Below are 15,117 nucleotides of genomic sequence, written 5' to 3' on the forward strand. Positions count from 1 at the left end.
AGTCCTTTCATGCCATAGCTATTGTAGATGAGCTCTTTTTTCCCCCCACAATATAGTCAGCCCTATGACACTGTAATTGTTCATCTTGTCTCTTCACATACAGGGAGCCTTCTCACATTTACCTGCCTCCCAAAAGCACGTTCACTCAGTTGTGTATGGGGGTGGCAAACTCTTCTAGTACGTAAAGCTAGCTTTTTATTTTGTTGTTGCTGTGATGCTCTATTCATCTTGCTTATTATTTCAATAATTATAATGCTGTGTACCCAAGAGTATGGGCCTCTGCATTCCAGACGATGTCATATGTAACCTTTTTAAAAACCCTCTGGCAAAATGTTTACCAATATGCGGGTGGAAAAAATTGATAGTAAAAGGTGATACGGACTTTTTTTTTAAAAATAGAGAAATACATTCTTCATGGGGATGAAACTTATGCTGTCCTAAACAGACTGGTTAACCTTAACAAGAAACTCTTCCTTATTACAAACAGCCCCTTCAGCTTTGTGTGAGTATCCTCTATTACAAAAATAATATGAATTAATGGTTATAGTTGCATGCATTAGACTGTGGGATTTGGGGCCTATTTTCCTCAATGAGGATTTGAAGACAGTAAACTGGCTATTTTTAATGGGATGTTTCAGTGGAATGCTATTCAATGTGGGGGAAGAGAGCAGTGGCTTGTGGTAAAAGATTATTAAACACACATACCACACAAGAGTTCTTTTGTCTTTGAGGGAGGAGCTGTTCTGACTTTCTTTTGGGGCTGTGACTGGCCAGTATTATTTTGCCATCATTTTTACTACTGATACCAACAGAACAATATCTCCTGAGCCAGCAGACTTGCTCTGCTTCCTGAAGGCACAGAGTTGTGTGGACAGCTGCTGAGCTTTGAGGGTAGGGTAGAGGGAGAATTCCTTAGGTCATGGTAGGAGTAAGTTAATGATCAACAACTGGTGTGCAACTCCTATGTACAGTCAAATGGAGTCAGAAGGTTTTTGAAGTCTCTGCGCTTCAAGGTTTATTACATTAAAAAAAGTTTTAAGCCCAATTGAAAAAAGCTTTTTATGGATTTTACTCTGGGTTGTGTATGCCAGAGAGGGGATTACTTGGAATATTAACCTTTCCATCTGTTTGCAGAGATAAAGGAATGAAACACATGGTTGGCAAGAACTGGCGGGACCTCTTTGACATGGTCATTGTGCAAGCTGATAAACCCACCTTTTTCACTGACAGACGCAAGTATGTTCCATTGTAGCGTGTTGCACTGCTGCATGGTGGCTTGTAGAACTTTTCAGAAGCCAACATTTCTTTGTTTTCTCCCTCCACCCATCTCAAAAATGTTGTTATAAAAACCATCCACCCTCTTATGGGAGCGTGCGTGTGTGTGTGTGTGTGTGTATTAGATCATAAATTCTAAGCCTGGTGCAGAATTGGGTCTCCTGCTTCCTGATATTCATTAGCATCTATTAGGGCAAATATATTCCTCAGTTAATAAAAAATTCTATTGAAATCCTAAGCAGAATTTGTTCCTAAATTTGGGACATTAACAAAGTAAAATCAGAGGTTTTATGATACAGAAGAAGAAATGGAAAGGAACAGAGTAGCAGAATGCTTTTGTATGAAAGCTGAATATGCCTGGACATTGTATAACTTGTGAAGGTGCCAATTTTTTTCCCCCTACTGCACTTAACAAGCCTTCCAACAAATGGCAAAGTAACTTAAGTTGGGTGGTTACTTGGTACTTTCAATCTGTATGTGGCTCTCCCAATTGTCCATCCTGGTTTGGTTGCTGTGGTGACTTGGCCTTCTAGCTAAGTCATAAAAAAAAAAAAATCCAAGTCCAGAACAAAGTCTTCCACCCCAGTTTCAAGCTGAGCAGAGCCCTTCTTTTCTGAGGATCGGTCTTCTCTTTCAGACTTCAAAACAACCTTCAGCTTGCCCTCTGAGCTCAACTTGTAGCTCTTCCTAGGCTCTGCAGTCTCCTAGCAGCCCTTGAGCTCCCTTCTTGTGCTCCTTATGTGTCTGTACTGAATGCTGATTCTCCCTGGGTTTCCTACTTGGAGTCTCCCCTCTAGCTCTCCACAGGCATCTGTCTTGTCTCCTTCCTCCAGCCCACTCAAGGCCTGCCTGTCATGTACTTTGCTCATTTTCTCCACCTGGGGAAGTGCACAAAGTATGTCTGGTGGGGGAGGACCCATGTTCCCTGAGAGCCATTCATCCTGTGACATGGCCATACAATGCTGCTTACTGACTGCTTACTTGTTTCTTGACTTTAGCAAAGCTTTTGACACGGTCTCCCATAGTATTCTTGTCAGCAAGTTAAGGAAGTATGGGCTGGATGAATGCACTATAAGGTGGGTAGAAAGCTGGCTAAATTGTCAGGCTCAACGGGTAGTGATCAATGGCTCCATGTCTAGTTGGCAGCCGGTATCAAGTGGAGTGCCCCAAGGGTCGGTCCTGGGGCCGGTTTTATTCAATATCTTCATAAATGATCTGGAGGATGGTGTGGATTGCACTCTCAGCAAATTTGCGGATGATACTAAACTGGGAGGAGTGGTAGATACGCTGGAGGGGAGGGATAGGATACAGAAGGACCTAGACCAATTGGAAGATTGGGCCAAAAGGAATCTGATGAGGTTCAATAAGGATAAGTGCAGGGTCCTGCACTTAGGACGGAAGAACCCAATGCACAGCTACAGACTAGGGACCGAATGACTAGGCAGCAGTTCTGCAGAAAAGGACCTAGGGGTGACAGTGGACGAGAAGCTGGATATGAGTCAGCAGTGTGCCCTTGTTGCCAAGAAGGCCAATGGCATTTTGGGATGTATAAGTAGGGGCATAGCGAGCAGATCGAGGGACGTGATCGTTCCCCTCTATTCGACATTGGTGAGGCCTCATCTGGAGTACTGTGTCCAGTTTTGGGCCCCACACTTCAAGAAGGATGTGGATAAATTGGAGAGAGTCCAGCGAAGGGCAACAAAAATGATTAGGGGACTGGAACACATGAGTTATGAGGAGAGGCTGAGGGAGCTGGGATTGTTTAGCCTGCAGAAGAGAAGAATGAGGGGGGATTTGATAGCTGCTTTCAACTACCTGAAAGGGGGTTCCAAAGAGGATGGCTCTAGACTGTTCTCAATGGTAGCAGATGACAGAACGAGGAGTAATGGTCTCAAGTTGCAGTGGGGGAGGTTTAAATTGGATATTAGGAAAAACTTTTTCACTAAGAGGGTGGTGAAACACTGGAATGCGTTACCTAGGGAGGTGGTAGAATCTCCTTCCTTAGAGGTTTTTAAGGTCAGGCTTGACAAAGCCCTGGCTGGGATGATTTAACTGGGAATTGGTCCTGCTTTGAGCAGGGGGTTGGACTAGATGACCTTCTGGGGTCCCTTCCAACCCTGATATTCTATGATTCTATGACCCACCAAAGACCACTTATGCTACAGATCTGCAGAAACAGTAGCACATTGGAGAGAGTTAACTTCTACCTTCTAACATTCCTGTAACTTTCAGTGAATGCTTTCAACTTAAATATTTTTATTATTATTATTTTTAATACGAGACCTCTGCATATAAACACTGAGTTTGTCACAACCAGTTCATTTGTTCCAGGGCAGCACTAGGGGGCACCACTATAATTTACATAAAATACTGCACAATTCACAGTTGTGTTGAACCAACTGGTTAGCAGACAATGCTATGTATAAATAATGCTATTGTTTGAATAATTATCAAAAGATCTAAATAACCATATCTTGGTGTTAGGCACACTTGTTCTCTCAGAGAACTCTTAAATTTACTACTGTTTTTAATAATGTTTCTCCATCTCTAATCATCCTTGGTTTGGAAACTCTTAGGTATGGGGACACGGTCCCAGGCCTATCTCCAGTACCTAGTATTTGATTCTGTGCAAATAGTGAATAATAGTCCTGTTCTTACTATGCTGCTCCTTATTATGTAGCGCTAAACCTTTATATCTTATTTCATATTCTGTTTTCTGTACATCATTATAAACCATGTTAAATAATGAATGCTGTTTGAATTTCTTTCAAAGCTTTACTATGTGTGGGAGAGGGGAGTTTGTTCTGTGGATGGTATAATTTTGTGTCTGTAATTTTATGACCGCTCTGGTTAGATGCCCCCTTTTGTTTTTTTGTATAAATCCTAATAATAAGTAACCTACCAAAACAGGATCAGAAAGTGAGAGTACTCTGAAAGGCTGAGGGTTACAAGCATTCTTGGTACAGTATCTTGGAATATGCACACTAGATAAAACTAGTTTTCCTTATTTCCCCCCCTCACATCCATAAGCTCCTAATAGCGTAGGAAAGCGGCATCAGAATGTTTATTTTTTCATTTATTTAATCTCAAGTCAGCCTTCCTCATTATTAGGAACCTAACATCCACTCAGAGGTGGGCACCTCCCTTCGTTTCAGGCATGAGGAGGTGACTAATCTACATTATGATGAGAAAGATTTACAGCTTGTCTTGGTATCTAGGTACAACATGTAGACCTTGGGGTTTTTGAATACCAATGCCTTAGTGCTATAAATTGTAAGATAAAGTTTAAATGGAGCCAGATATGCATGATTTATGAGAGAATGAATTAATCTTAAGTAGAATTTGGCTAAATGACTAAGTGAGGTTGTGGGAGACATAACCCTACAAATATTTGAAGGGCACATACCCCAAAATGAGATGGACTGTTAGCAGAGCAGCAAGTCATATAATAAGGGTTAATAGGGTGAAAGAAAACACAGGCTGCATATCAGGAAGAGCTTGCTGGTCATGAGCTGTATTACACTGTGGAACCATCTCTCAAGGAAATGGCTAGCATCCCTGTTGCTTTTTAGTCACAACACTAGGACAGAAACTATACAACAGAGACCACTCCTACACTGATGGGATACCAGCAAGATGGCACACAGAGGAGTCTCTTCCACTTCTAGGTTGTATCATGGCCAAGATACTGTTAGGAAAGGAGGCTACATCCCCATTCCACCAGCCCCCAGTTTCTGCTGCTACAAGAGCTGCTTTTCCCTCTTCTGAGATTCCCTAGTAGTGTAGTATGTAATGGGGTGTGTTTTGCCTCAAAAACGAGATAGCAGCCAGGGTAGGAACACGTTTGGGCAAAAGACTGACTGACTGTAGTATTTGTTTTCCTGGTCCCTCAAAAGCAATACAGACCTTTCAGGTGTTTGTGGTAGTGTAGGGAGGGTTAATACAAAAACTTTAATAGACTAGAACTAGATTTTATCCTCATGAGAAGAGGAAGCTAAAGGTCACTTTTTTTGCTTAAAATTCACTCTGTACAAGTTACATAACATTAATTTAGGAGCTTCATGATATGATTTACAGCTGTGTATGGCCATTGGAAAAATGTGAGTTACTTAACTCTTGCTCCCCCGTTTCCTTTTTAGACCTTTTAGAAAATTGGATGACAAAGGCTCACTCCAATGGGACAAAATAAACAAACTAGAAAAGGGAAAGATCTACAAACAGGTAAATAAAAATATAAAGCCTTGTATTTCCTTTGCTCATTACCTCTAAAATCATGGGGACTAATATAATTCCTATGTTCTTCGAAGTTCCTGGGAAAGCCTGGTGAAAGTTTTTTCCCTTCTTTTAAGCAGAAAAGCTGTACAGTCTTGGTGATATGAAAAATAGCTCATCTGCATATTTGGGGTGACTGGTGTAATGGGGTGTGAAACACAAGAGTGCTGGAAAGGGAGTCTTGGTCTCAGTTACGTGACAAGGGCAAGAGGGCACGTGGCATGGGTCAGAATCCACACACACTGGTTTCTAATGTTACAGATAGCATCTTCCATTCCTTATTTTTTTTTTCTCTCTCACCCTGAAGATTCCAATGGTGTTGAAGACTCATCCTATCCCTTTCCCTCACCTCCACTCTCAGATGCTTTCAGAACCTCCAGTACATCTGTCAGATCTCTGCTATTATGCTTCAGATCTTTAAAACTGGGATTCTTCTGTTCTAGGGATAATAGGTCTGATTAAGACCCTTGCAACTGTAAGGCCTAGTCTAAACACAGTTGTACTTATTAAAAAGTCACATCTTTCGTTACTTAACTATTTAGTTAAACCAATGTAACTTTATATGGAGACTTTCTTAAATCAGTTTAAATTTGGTTTATATCAGTTTAGCTTGTGCCTGTGCACTTAACAGATGCAAACTGAACTGATATAACTAGTTGTACAAGAGAGTCCACATACAGAAGGTACACTGATTTAATTAAACCAGTGCACTTTCTGTGTGTAGACTTCCCCCAAGAACATCAGAAATTCTTTCATCTTTCCCTATTTCTCATGTATTAGTTTCTCCTTGAACAGCAATAAGTGAAACAAATATCTAAGATAGCAAATAAATAAAAAGCTGTCTTTGTTCTGTTTCATGAATGTACCAAAGTTGGATGTTGCTCTGTTCTTCAATAGACGGTGTACTTCATGCATTCTTCAGAGAGAAATTCTTCTCTTGGTTATACTGACACAAACTCATTTCAGTCAATGCAGTTGTGTTAATGTAACAGGAGAATGTGGCCATTTGTGTATTTGAGTGACTGTTGCATTTCATTTGTCTTCCAGTTTTTAAATATTGCAGACTTATGTCCCATGTTCTGTAGTACAGGATGGGAGTGATGGCAAAAAAGCCCCTTTAAGGGCATGGCTCCCTGTTGATTTGACAAGATTTTTAATCTTAGGTGTTGGACCTCAGTGACAAGTTCTACTTGTATGTGTCTCAGTTCTGATACTCTTATTGCACAGGCCAAAAGCTTTCCATCACTGCTATATCTTAACACTTACCCTCCCTAGTAGTCAATATGGAGGAATTTGGGCAAAGATCAGTAACAGCTATGTCTACTTGCTTTAGCAGCAGGCTTGTGAATTAGATTCTGCTATTATTTCCAAGGTAACTGCAAGCAGATTTTGACTTCATTTGCTTTCCTTGCACAGGAAGAAAGGAGAACTGGAAAATATTTGTTTTTGATTCCAATAATTAATTTCAGTAGAGCATTTAATAGTTAATAATGGGTTAAGGTTATTCTGGTAATAAGCAGTTTGTATGAATAGTCAATAGTGTTCTCTGCTTAATCTTGTAACCTTCTTTGTAACACTTTAAAATAAAGATTTGCCTTTTTGTAACTGGAATTTTCGAGACAACTTAGTGGGAGTGTCTGATAGTCTCCATTATTGTTCCCTTAGCTTTCTTAGGCAGCAAAATTAATTCATAACTTTACCAGTTACTGAATTCTCCCAGATGTCCCAATGGTGCTTACAAGGGTGATTGGGAGCTTGTGCAGACCTGCTTTGGGGGAGCAAGATTCAAACCCTTCATTTCAGAGACCTTGTACCCAAAGCCATTACCCTCGTCTGAGGTCAAAGGACAGCTTCTCTTTAAGGCTCCTGTTGATGACTGACATAGCTCTGAGACTCTGATCAAAGTATGTTAAATACAAGTATTTTGTTAGCTGTCTTGCAGAAACAGTATCATAAAATGGCTTAAAAATATCTAGCCCTGTATTAGAGAGATTATTGTTAGCCTGGCCCAAAACTTAAGTTACACAAAAATACTACCTGGCAGAAAAGTCTCTGTCCACATCTCTGATCCAGTTTGTTATCCAGGTTACGTGTCCAGAAAAGTATACAACTGAGCTTGCTTTCCCTATGGACTTCTTGTGTAGCTCAGGGGCTGAGACACCGGACCCAATTATCAAACTCTGTAATTACCTAGAAACAGACCCTGCTCAGCTACTTTAGATGAAAAAGGCTTGTTTCAGTGTAACTGAGAAGGGGAGCATTTATCCTCCTGCAGAATGGATTATATTTTACACATTGCGTCTTTTGCTACTCAAGGAGAAGGTAATTGCCTCTGAGGTAGGTATTAACTCAATCTTACATGTGGTTACAAATATAAAGATTCCTGACTTTCCTAAGATCTCACACAGTCCCATAGGAGAGCCAGAAATTGAGTTCCTACCTCATAGGCATGTTGTGAGAATGACTTGTGAATTGCTTTGAGATCTTTTAATCCAAGTAGTATTCGTAAATCCTACATTTACAAGAATCTTCCAAGTTGGGGGTTCTCATGCTCTGGTCCATGGACTATTATCGATAGCGTACTGAGGTGCTTACTCTCATTATTTCATGCATAGTAGTCTGTCAAAAATTAATTTAAAGTATTTTTCTATTTTCTGGTAAGTTGTTTACACTAGCTGTGGTGTTGTCTGTTTGCAAGTAGTAAAAGATGGCCTTTGCATGGATAAGAAGGGATGTGGTCTACAAGACCATCTTCCTATGAAAAGGGTGTCCACCCTATAAAAACCCTGTCTCAGATAGAACAAAGCACGTCGTCTTGCATCCTGATGATGCTGTATAGCTTTTGCAAAGCTCTAGTGTTGATACCTAACAGCATGATTAAAACAGTTTGCCTTGTTATCCCTGTCTGTATGTGACTCATGCAACGCGATTGCAGATTTCTTCTTTACCTAGTTGAAAATCAGATGCCTGTGCTGACCAAGTACTTGGCACCCTAAATACTGTTGTTGCTGTTTGTTGTTGTTTTCCAAAATGCTCTCCCTCTAGATAACGAGAGAGTTCCCTTCCTAATGAGGATATTGTGAGGACTGATTGGTTACTCTCTGCAAAGCATTGCACATGTGTATGAGCACTTAAAGAAAAGTAGGTGGGCAGGGAAAACTGGCATCCCTTTCTTTATTCAGAACCAGACTGACATAATGGTCAAGTGCGGCAAGATTTGAGGTTTGCATGATTGTCTGTCTGTCTAATCCATTTCCCAGGCAATGCTATATACCCCTCCTGTGTAAATAGGTACACTCAGCCCTTCCTATGCCTTGATCCTGAGGACTGCTGCTGCTCATGTCTTGTCTTTTAGGATTAATTCTAAAGAGAGCAAACCCCTCAATTTTTCTCTACTCAGCAGATTAGGAAATTCACAGAAAGGGCTGAAAAGCACCTGACTGTGTCTAATCTGTCACTTACTTTTGAAACTAAACTTCAATTAGAATTGGCCTTTCTTTGCTTTCTCTGGAGGCCATGTTAGTGAGTGAGAAGTGACACTGGCAATGTGAGAGCCCAGTGCAGGAATTGTAAACTAATTTCTAGCCTTCATTAATAAAAGTTGGAAAGCCAAAATAAAGCTTTAACAATGAACAGTATAAATGATCAGTCTCAGAAAATGAGCTATGGAGAAAACTGTTGGCTGATCAGTCCACTCCCAGGGGTAACTGCAGAATGGCGGCTGATTTCTTCTGGTTAGTAGCATGGCAATTTAAATACAATTTACACTTAAAATACAGCTTCCTGCAAGTTCCCAGAGTAAGCACTATTTCCTGCCTTCTGTGAACTGGTGGTTACAGGCTAACCACAGAAATAGCAGACTCCTAGCAACATACAGTAGATCATGGGCTGCCTGAAGAAATGTACAAACTCCATGGAAAAGTACAAATGTCACTCTTGCAGTGAATTGTAGCTCTGAGAAAATAAACTGAAATGTTGATTGCAAATTGCTGTACAGTTCTAAATTTTGAGTAATTGGCCATTTCCTGTGACTGGACAAATGCCAGGGATTTAGTGGAGTTGTCAGTGTAGCTATATGCACATGCAATGGCTAACTGGCAGTGGTGTAGTGAGGAGACTAGTCAGTGCAATTTTCTTGCTCTTGGAAGCTAGTGCAGTGGTAGTTTGCTTACCAAGATCCTTGCAGGCAGGTGGCATGACAGTTGACTCATGTCGTGGAATTGCTGCCCCCTTCGTCTTCCAGTGCCATGACAGAGGATCTTTCTACCCCACTGCTTCCTGTTTTCTCATTTCTGCAAATCAAACCTTCCTCACTACCCTTCCCTTACTAGGTAGTTGCTAAAGGTATTTTGCAGCCTAAGTCTGCTTGCTTGCTTTTTACTAACCCATGTCTTCAGTTATCAATCTTTGAGTTTTATACTGCCACCCATCACTATATCTGAGTACCTTTCACATAATGTAGATTGGCAATAGCGTAGTCCCTGGCAGGATTCATGCAGTGTTTGTCGTCTTTTCTAGGTTATAGAAAACTTTGCTCAGGGAAAGGTGTGGGGGTGTTTTGGTGGAGGGAGGATGGTTGATACTGTGAGTGTCCTTCTGATTATGGCAGAAAATCTTTTTCAAAGAGGAAGCTTTTGCAGCATTTCCTAAAGATGAGTATAGATTAATTGAATCTCTTGTCTGAGAGTTTCTTTCTACAGCCAGATCCCCCTCAACTGTCCCCAGTGCTCTCACGTCTTGTCCTTGGCTTCATGATCTGCAATGTCCCAGAGGAGTAAAACTGTCTGGGTAATTCATAGATAGCAATATGGTCTCTAGTGTAGCTGGGACCCTTACTCCTGGGGGAATTCTGCACCATTGTGCAATGCAGAATTTTGAAGAAATTAACATTGTGCGTGTGGAATTTCTTCCCTCACAGAAATGGGCTGCAGTGCTGCTGGCTCCCACTATGGTCTTGCTGGACCTGGCACAACCCAGCTTGCACATAGAAGACACTGCCAAGGGGGCTGGGGAAGGAGCTAGAGGGATCCCAGCAGCTGCAGTTCCCTACACATCCAGGGGGAAGGAGACTGTGGTGCCCAGGAAACTCCACATAAGCATGGGGCCCAGCATCGTGCTATTTCTCCCTCTGGGTCCCTGGGCTCTGAGGGGAAGGGGTGGGTGGGTGTCTGGGCTGGGGGGGGGCACGGTTGGGCTCGGGGGGCGGGCGGGAGAAAGGGGTGGGGGTATTTGGGCAAGGGGGTGGCCCGTGACTGGGCTCTCGGAGGGATGGGTATCTGGGCTTTTGGGGCCTCGTGGCTGGGCTCTGGGGATTAGCGGGTTCAGGTGTATTGGCTGTGGGAGGGGAAGGATTGTGGGTGTCTGGCCCCCCAGCTGGGCTCTAGGGGGAAGAAGGGGTAGAGAGAAAAAGGAACTGAGTTGTCATAGGGGTTTCTTTAACTCTCTACTCCTGAGGGAATTTTTGTGTTTGTGTTAGACATACTTGCTGACAGGTATTGAAATAAATTACCAAAGTAATTGAAACTGGGATGATTATGTAGTGTTATTTTTGACAAAATTTGCGGAGTTTTAAAATATTATGCACAGAATATTTAATATTGGTGCAGAATTTCCCAAGAAGTGGGTGACCTTAGGTCTAGGGCTTTAAAGTAGCATTGTCAGCCAGCTAGGAGCCATTGGTTGAGGATGCAGTAGGTCGCAAAGCTGCCAAAAGCAAGGTGTTCCAAGGGCGCTCCCAAGCACAGCATGAGCAGGATTTAGGGTTAGAAATGTACTATACCAAGTTGCATTTCTAAATTCTTGACCGGCTTTAATGTGCCTGAAGCACTGTTTTGCAGTTACAATAGCAAACTGAAAGTCTGGACCACTGGGCTGCCTTGCTAGTGCTGGAAATGACTTTGGGCAAGTCATTCAACTTCTGTTCTCCCTCTAGGAGATAGGTGTAACTCCCTAATGGGGCTGCTGTGAGCTTTTAATAATCTGCAAAGCATTTTGAGACTCTTGGAGCAGTGTACAACAGGATTATTACTCAAGGCCTCCAGTATTGCTCATGCTGTGGCATAGGGCTGGGTCAGGTTTTTGTGATGATGATGATTATGGGACAGGAGGGCAGTCCAGCATATGTGCAATATGCACACAGGATGCCCAAATGGCTGATTAGTTTGGCAGTAGCTCCCTGTGTTTTTGTTACTGCAATAGATTGTGTTGCTGGAAGAATCTAATATTGGGTCAAGGAGTAGCTCATTCCAGCTTTCAGTTTAAACGGGCATGAGAGTCAGCATTGCTGCAAGGGGGTGTATTTGGCTACTTATTTTCTAAAAAGCCCAGTTTGATTTGTGACTTTCAAGGGAAACTGGAATCATACCTCCTTGTACTCCTCCTGAGTATAGATGGACATTAGGAAAGGTTCAGACACTGGGGATTTTTTTTTTCTCTTGAGTTGCAAAAGCGTTTTGGTTTGCGGACTTTCTGCCCACGAATATGGGTGTTCTTTGGGTTGGTTTTGGATTTAAATTAGTTGTATCAGAACATGCTTAGATGGTTTTGAATTTTCAAGGGATTGAAATGCTTACCTGAACCTTGCTGTTAATGCACCCAATTCTGGATTAAACAATATTGTCTGGCACAGCAATTGGGGGAGAGGAGGAGAGATTCTTTTCAATAGATCCTTGATAAACAAGTCAAATAAGCCTTTTATAACATGGGATTTGAAGCAACGTCTTGGGTTTCCCCAATATCATTCTCTGTTCTGAGTTCATTTTATATTAATGTTTTGATCTCTTCCTCCCTCCTACTGTGTCTTGGACTACTAATTCTGTTTCCCTCTCCCCCTCCTCCTTCTCTAGCCCACCCCCCTTGTGATTTCACTCTTTGGTGTTCTCAGAAATCATGCTCTTCAGTGCTGTTGTAGGGTCTGACTTCCTGCTTCCAGGGGACTGATGCCTATGTTTACCCTTCCCTCCCCAGGGGCGAGTGCACCCAAAGCCTTGAGTATCTCCTGACTTTCCTCCCCACAAGCATGAGGAAAGGTGGCTCCCCAATCCCATGGAAACCAGGGAAAGGGGTGGGTGAAGAACTACTTCATCTACATGGAAAGAGAGCAGGTTTTCTTGATAGCTTTTCCCCTGAGCATCCAGGGGAAGGAGTTGCAGAGGACTGTGTTCTCTCCTCCCACACCCAACCAGTGACTTTGCTCAGGATTGTTGTCTCTTCTGACTGCTAGGTCAGTCTTCTGCAGCTAGTCACAGGTCATTACCTGAACCAGCAGGAAACAGCACACAGATCACTGTTTCTACAGTATTGATGCTTCTCCCTTTCCCATCTCACTTCCCCACACCAGACTGTGCTTAGAGCATTGCAGGGCAGGGTCTGAAGGTGCCGTTACCCAGAAAACCGTAAAATCCTTGAGACAATATCCAGAGGCAACTGTTAAGTTCAAAGGCAAAACTGACATTCTAACCAGCCATTGTAGTGGTTTGGTAATGCCTCTTCACTATGGCACCACCTTGCACTTCCAAACCATTTTGTAAGGTCTCTAACCTTTCTACATTGCAGCCACCAGTTCCTCGAATACTGTTCAGGGTTGAGGGCAGGGGGAGAGGGAGGAGGGGAAGAGTCAAAAATGATCTGGATGCTGCTGGTTAGTTCTGAAACCTTTTGCAGCTGTGTTTTAAAGTCTCTTATTTCAGCTTTTGGGCTAGACATCCAATCAGCTTCCTCTCTGGCACGTTGGAGACTGTCTTGTTGGGCATCAGCAGCCCTGAATGAAAAGCCATGAATTTGTAGTCAGTCAAATACAGGACTGGTCGTAAGCAATCTCTGCATAAGAAGAACGCTTAAAGCTAGATTTTTTTTTTTCCACTTGGAGTAGTGATGAGAAAATGGGCTTTCAGTACATGTCCTGGCAATTGATCTTTACCTGCTTGTTAAAGACGTTATTTTTGCTACACACATAATTGAGTAGTAATGATAAAGGCTCAAGGCATTTCCTGAGGAGGGCCTATTTCTGTACCATAGGCATTCAATACCAAGTGAGCATTAAGCCACACAACCCAAGTGCCCGGTTTGCTGGGGCTACTGCAGGGCAAGAAGGGGTGGAGAATGGGGAAGAATTTATAGGCTGCTTTGCAGGCATTGTCATCACTAGTTAGGTAAAAGTTAATGGGGTTTATGGATGATAGATTTGTAGAATAAATAGTACAGTAACAGATGGATTGACTTGAAAAGTCTGCTCCAGTTGGTTAATATAAATCTTTTCTTTGTTTTTTAAATAGTCTTGGAACCAAGTTATCTCCATATGTAACAATATGATTTTAACACCGTGTTCTCACCCTCCATCCTCTTTATATTTGTTGCACTCGCTTGTTGCCTTTTGTCTGACATTCAGAATGTAAGCTCCCTGGGGTGCGGGGGATTGCATTTTACCATGTGACTGTCAGAGATGGATTTCCAGTTAGGCACAGGCACGTGCCTAGGGGTGCCTAAAAGTTAAAAGTGGGTTAAAAGTTTCATTTTTTTATGGCAAAAACACGAAGGTCAGCTGTAGCCAGGGGAGGCGCAGCGCTGAAGATGCTGTGCCTAGGAGCGCATAAGGTGTAAATCCAGCCCTGCTGACTGTACAGTGCTTATGACAAGGGAGCCCTGACTGAGACCTCTGGATATATATTTTTTAAATTTAGGCCCAGATCCTCAAAGGTGTTCTAGGCTCCTAAAATCATTGATTTCAATCGAGTTAGGAGCCTAAATACCTTTGAAGATCAGAGTCTTAAAACCTAAAGAGAGAGGATTCTAACAATTATCCTGACTGTCTAACATACCAGAATATTAAGGATGTTAAATATACCACCTTTCTGACCTATTCAATCTGGTAGCTCTAGTTTTCCTCCATGTCTGCAGCTGCTGCCCATGTTTTCCTAATAACAAAGTAGGGAGGTTATATGTGACAGTTGGCAACAATTGCGAGAAACGTGTAATTGTGCACATGCTATTCTAGATGTCAGATGGGGTTTGTCTAAGCTGATGTGAAGCCTGGAGGACTTTGCTTTTCCTTCTGATGCTTTTCTGACTTTTTGTAAAGTAAATGAGCTTATCTAGGGCACATCACTGGAAAAGCTTTCCAAAGCAACTCGTATTCTAGTTTGAGACATTCTTGACTATAGATGAAAATGCGTGTGGTGGGAAGCCAGACAATCTGATTAGAACAAGGGCAAATTACATAAAAGGGACAGGTTTCAGAGTGGCAGCTCTGCTCGTCTGTATCCGCAAAAACGAGGAGTCCTTGTGGCACTTTAGAGACTAACACGTTTATTTGGGCATAAGCTTTCGTGGGCTAAAACCCACTTCATCAGATGCATGGAGTGAAAAATACAGTAAGCAGTGTATATACAGCACAGCCCATGAAAAGTGGCTAGTCAGTGCATGAGAACCAGGAAGTGAAACTTGATTATAAAAGAGAAATTAATTAGTCCTACTCCCCCAGTTGAATGAAGTACAAAATATATAAATGGTGTAAATACATTGACTTTTGAATGATATTTCTGTTTTAATACTTGAAGGTATTGCCAAAATAAC

At 42.1% G+C, this 15,117-nt stretch overlaps 1 protein-coding gene across 2 annotated transcripts in view; it reads left to right on the plus strand.

Moving 5' to 3' along the window:
- NT5DC2 (5'-nucleotidase domain containing 2) overlaps positions 1-15,117 on the plus strand; it is a 58,589-nt gene that overhangs the window by 36,618 nt on the left and 6,854 nt on the right. For both annotated transcript variants that reach the window (XM_073352445.1, XM_073352446.1), the window contains exons 8-10: positions 400-502; positions 1,135-1,236; positions 5,415-5,496. In XM_073352445.1, coding sequence (XP_073208546.1) covers positions 400-502; positions 1,135-1,236; positions 5,415-5,496 — 287 coding nt within the window. The remainder of the gene's footprint in view (positions 1-399; positions 503-1,134; positions 1,237-5,414; positions 5,497-15,117) is intronic.

Source organism: Lepidochelys kempii, chromosome 7, assembly GCF_965140265.1.
Source record: "Lepidochelys kempii isolate rLepKem1 chromosome 7, rLepKem1.hap2, whole genome shotgun sequence".
Lineage (NCBI taxonomy): Eukaryota > Metazoa > Chordata > Testudines > Cheloniidae > Lepidochelys > Lepidochelys kempii.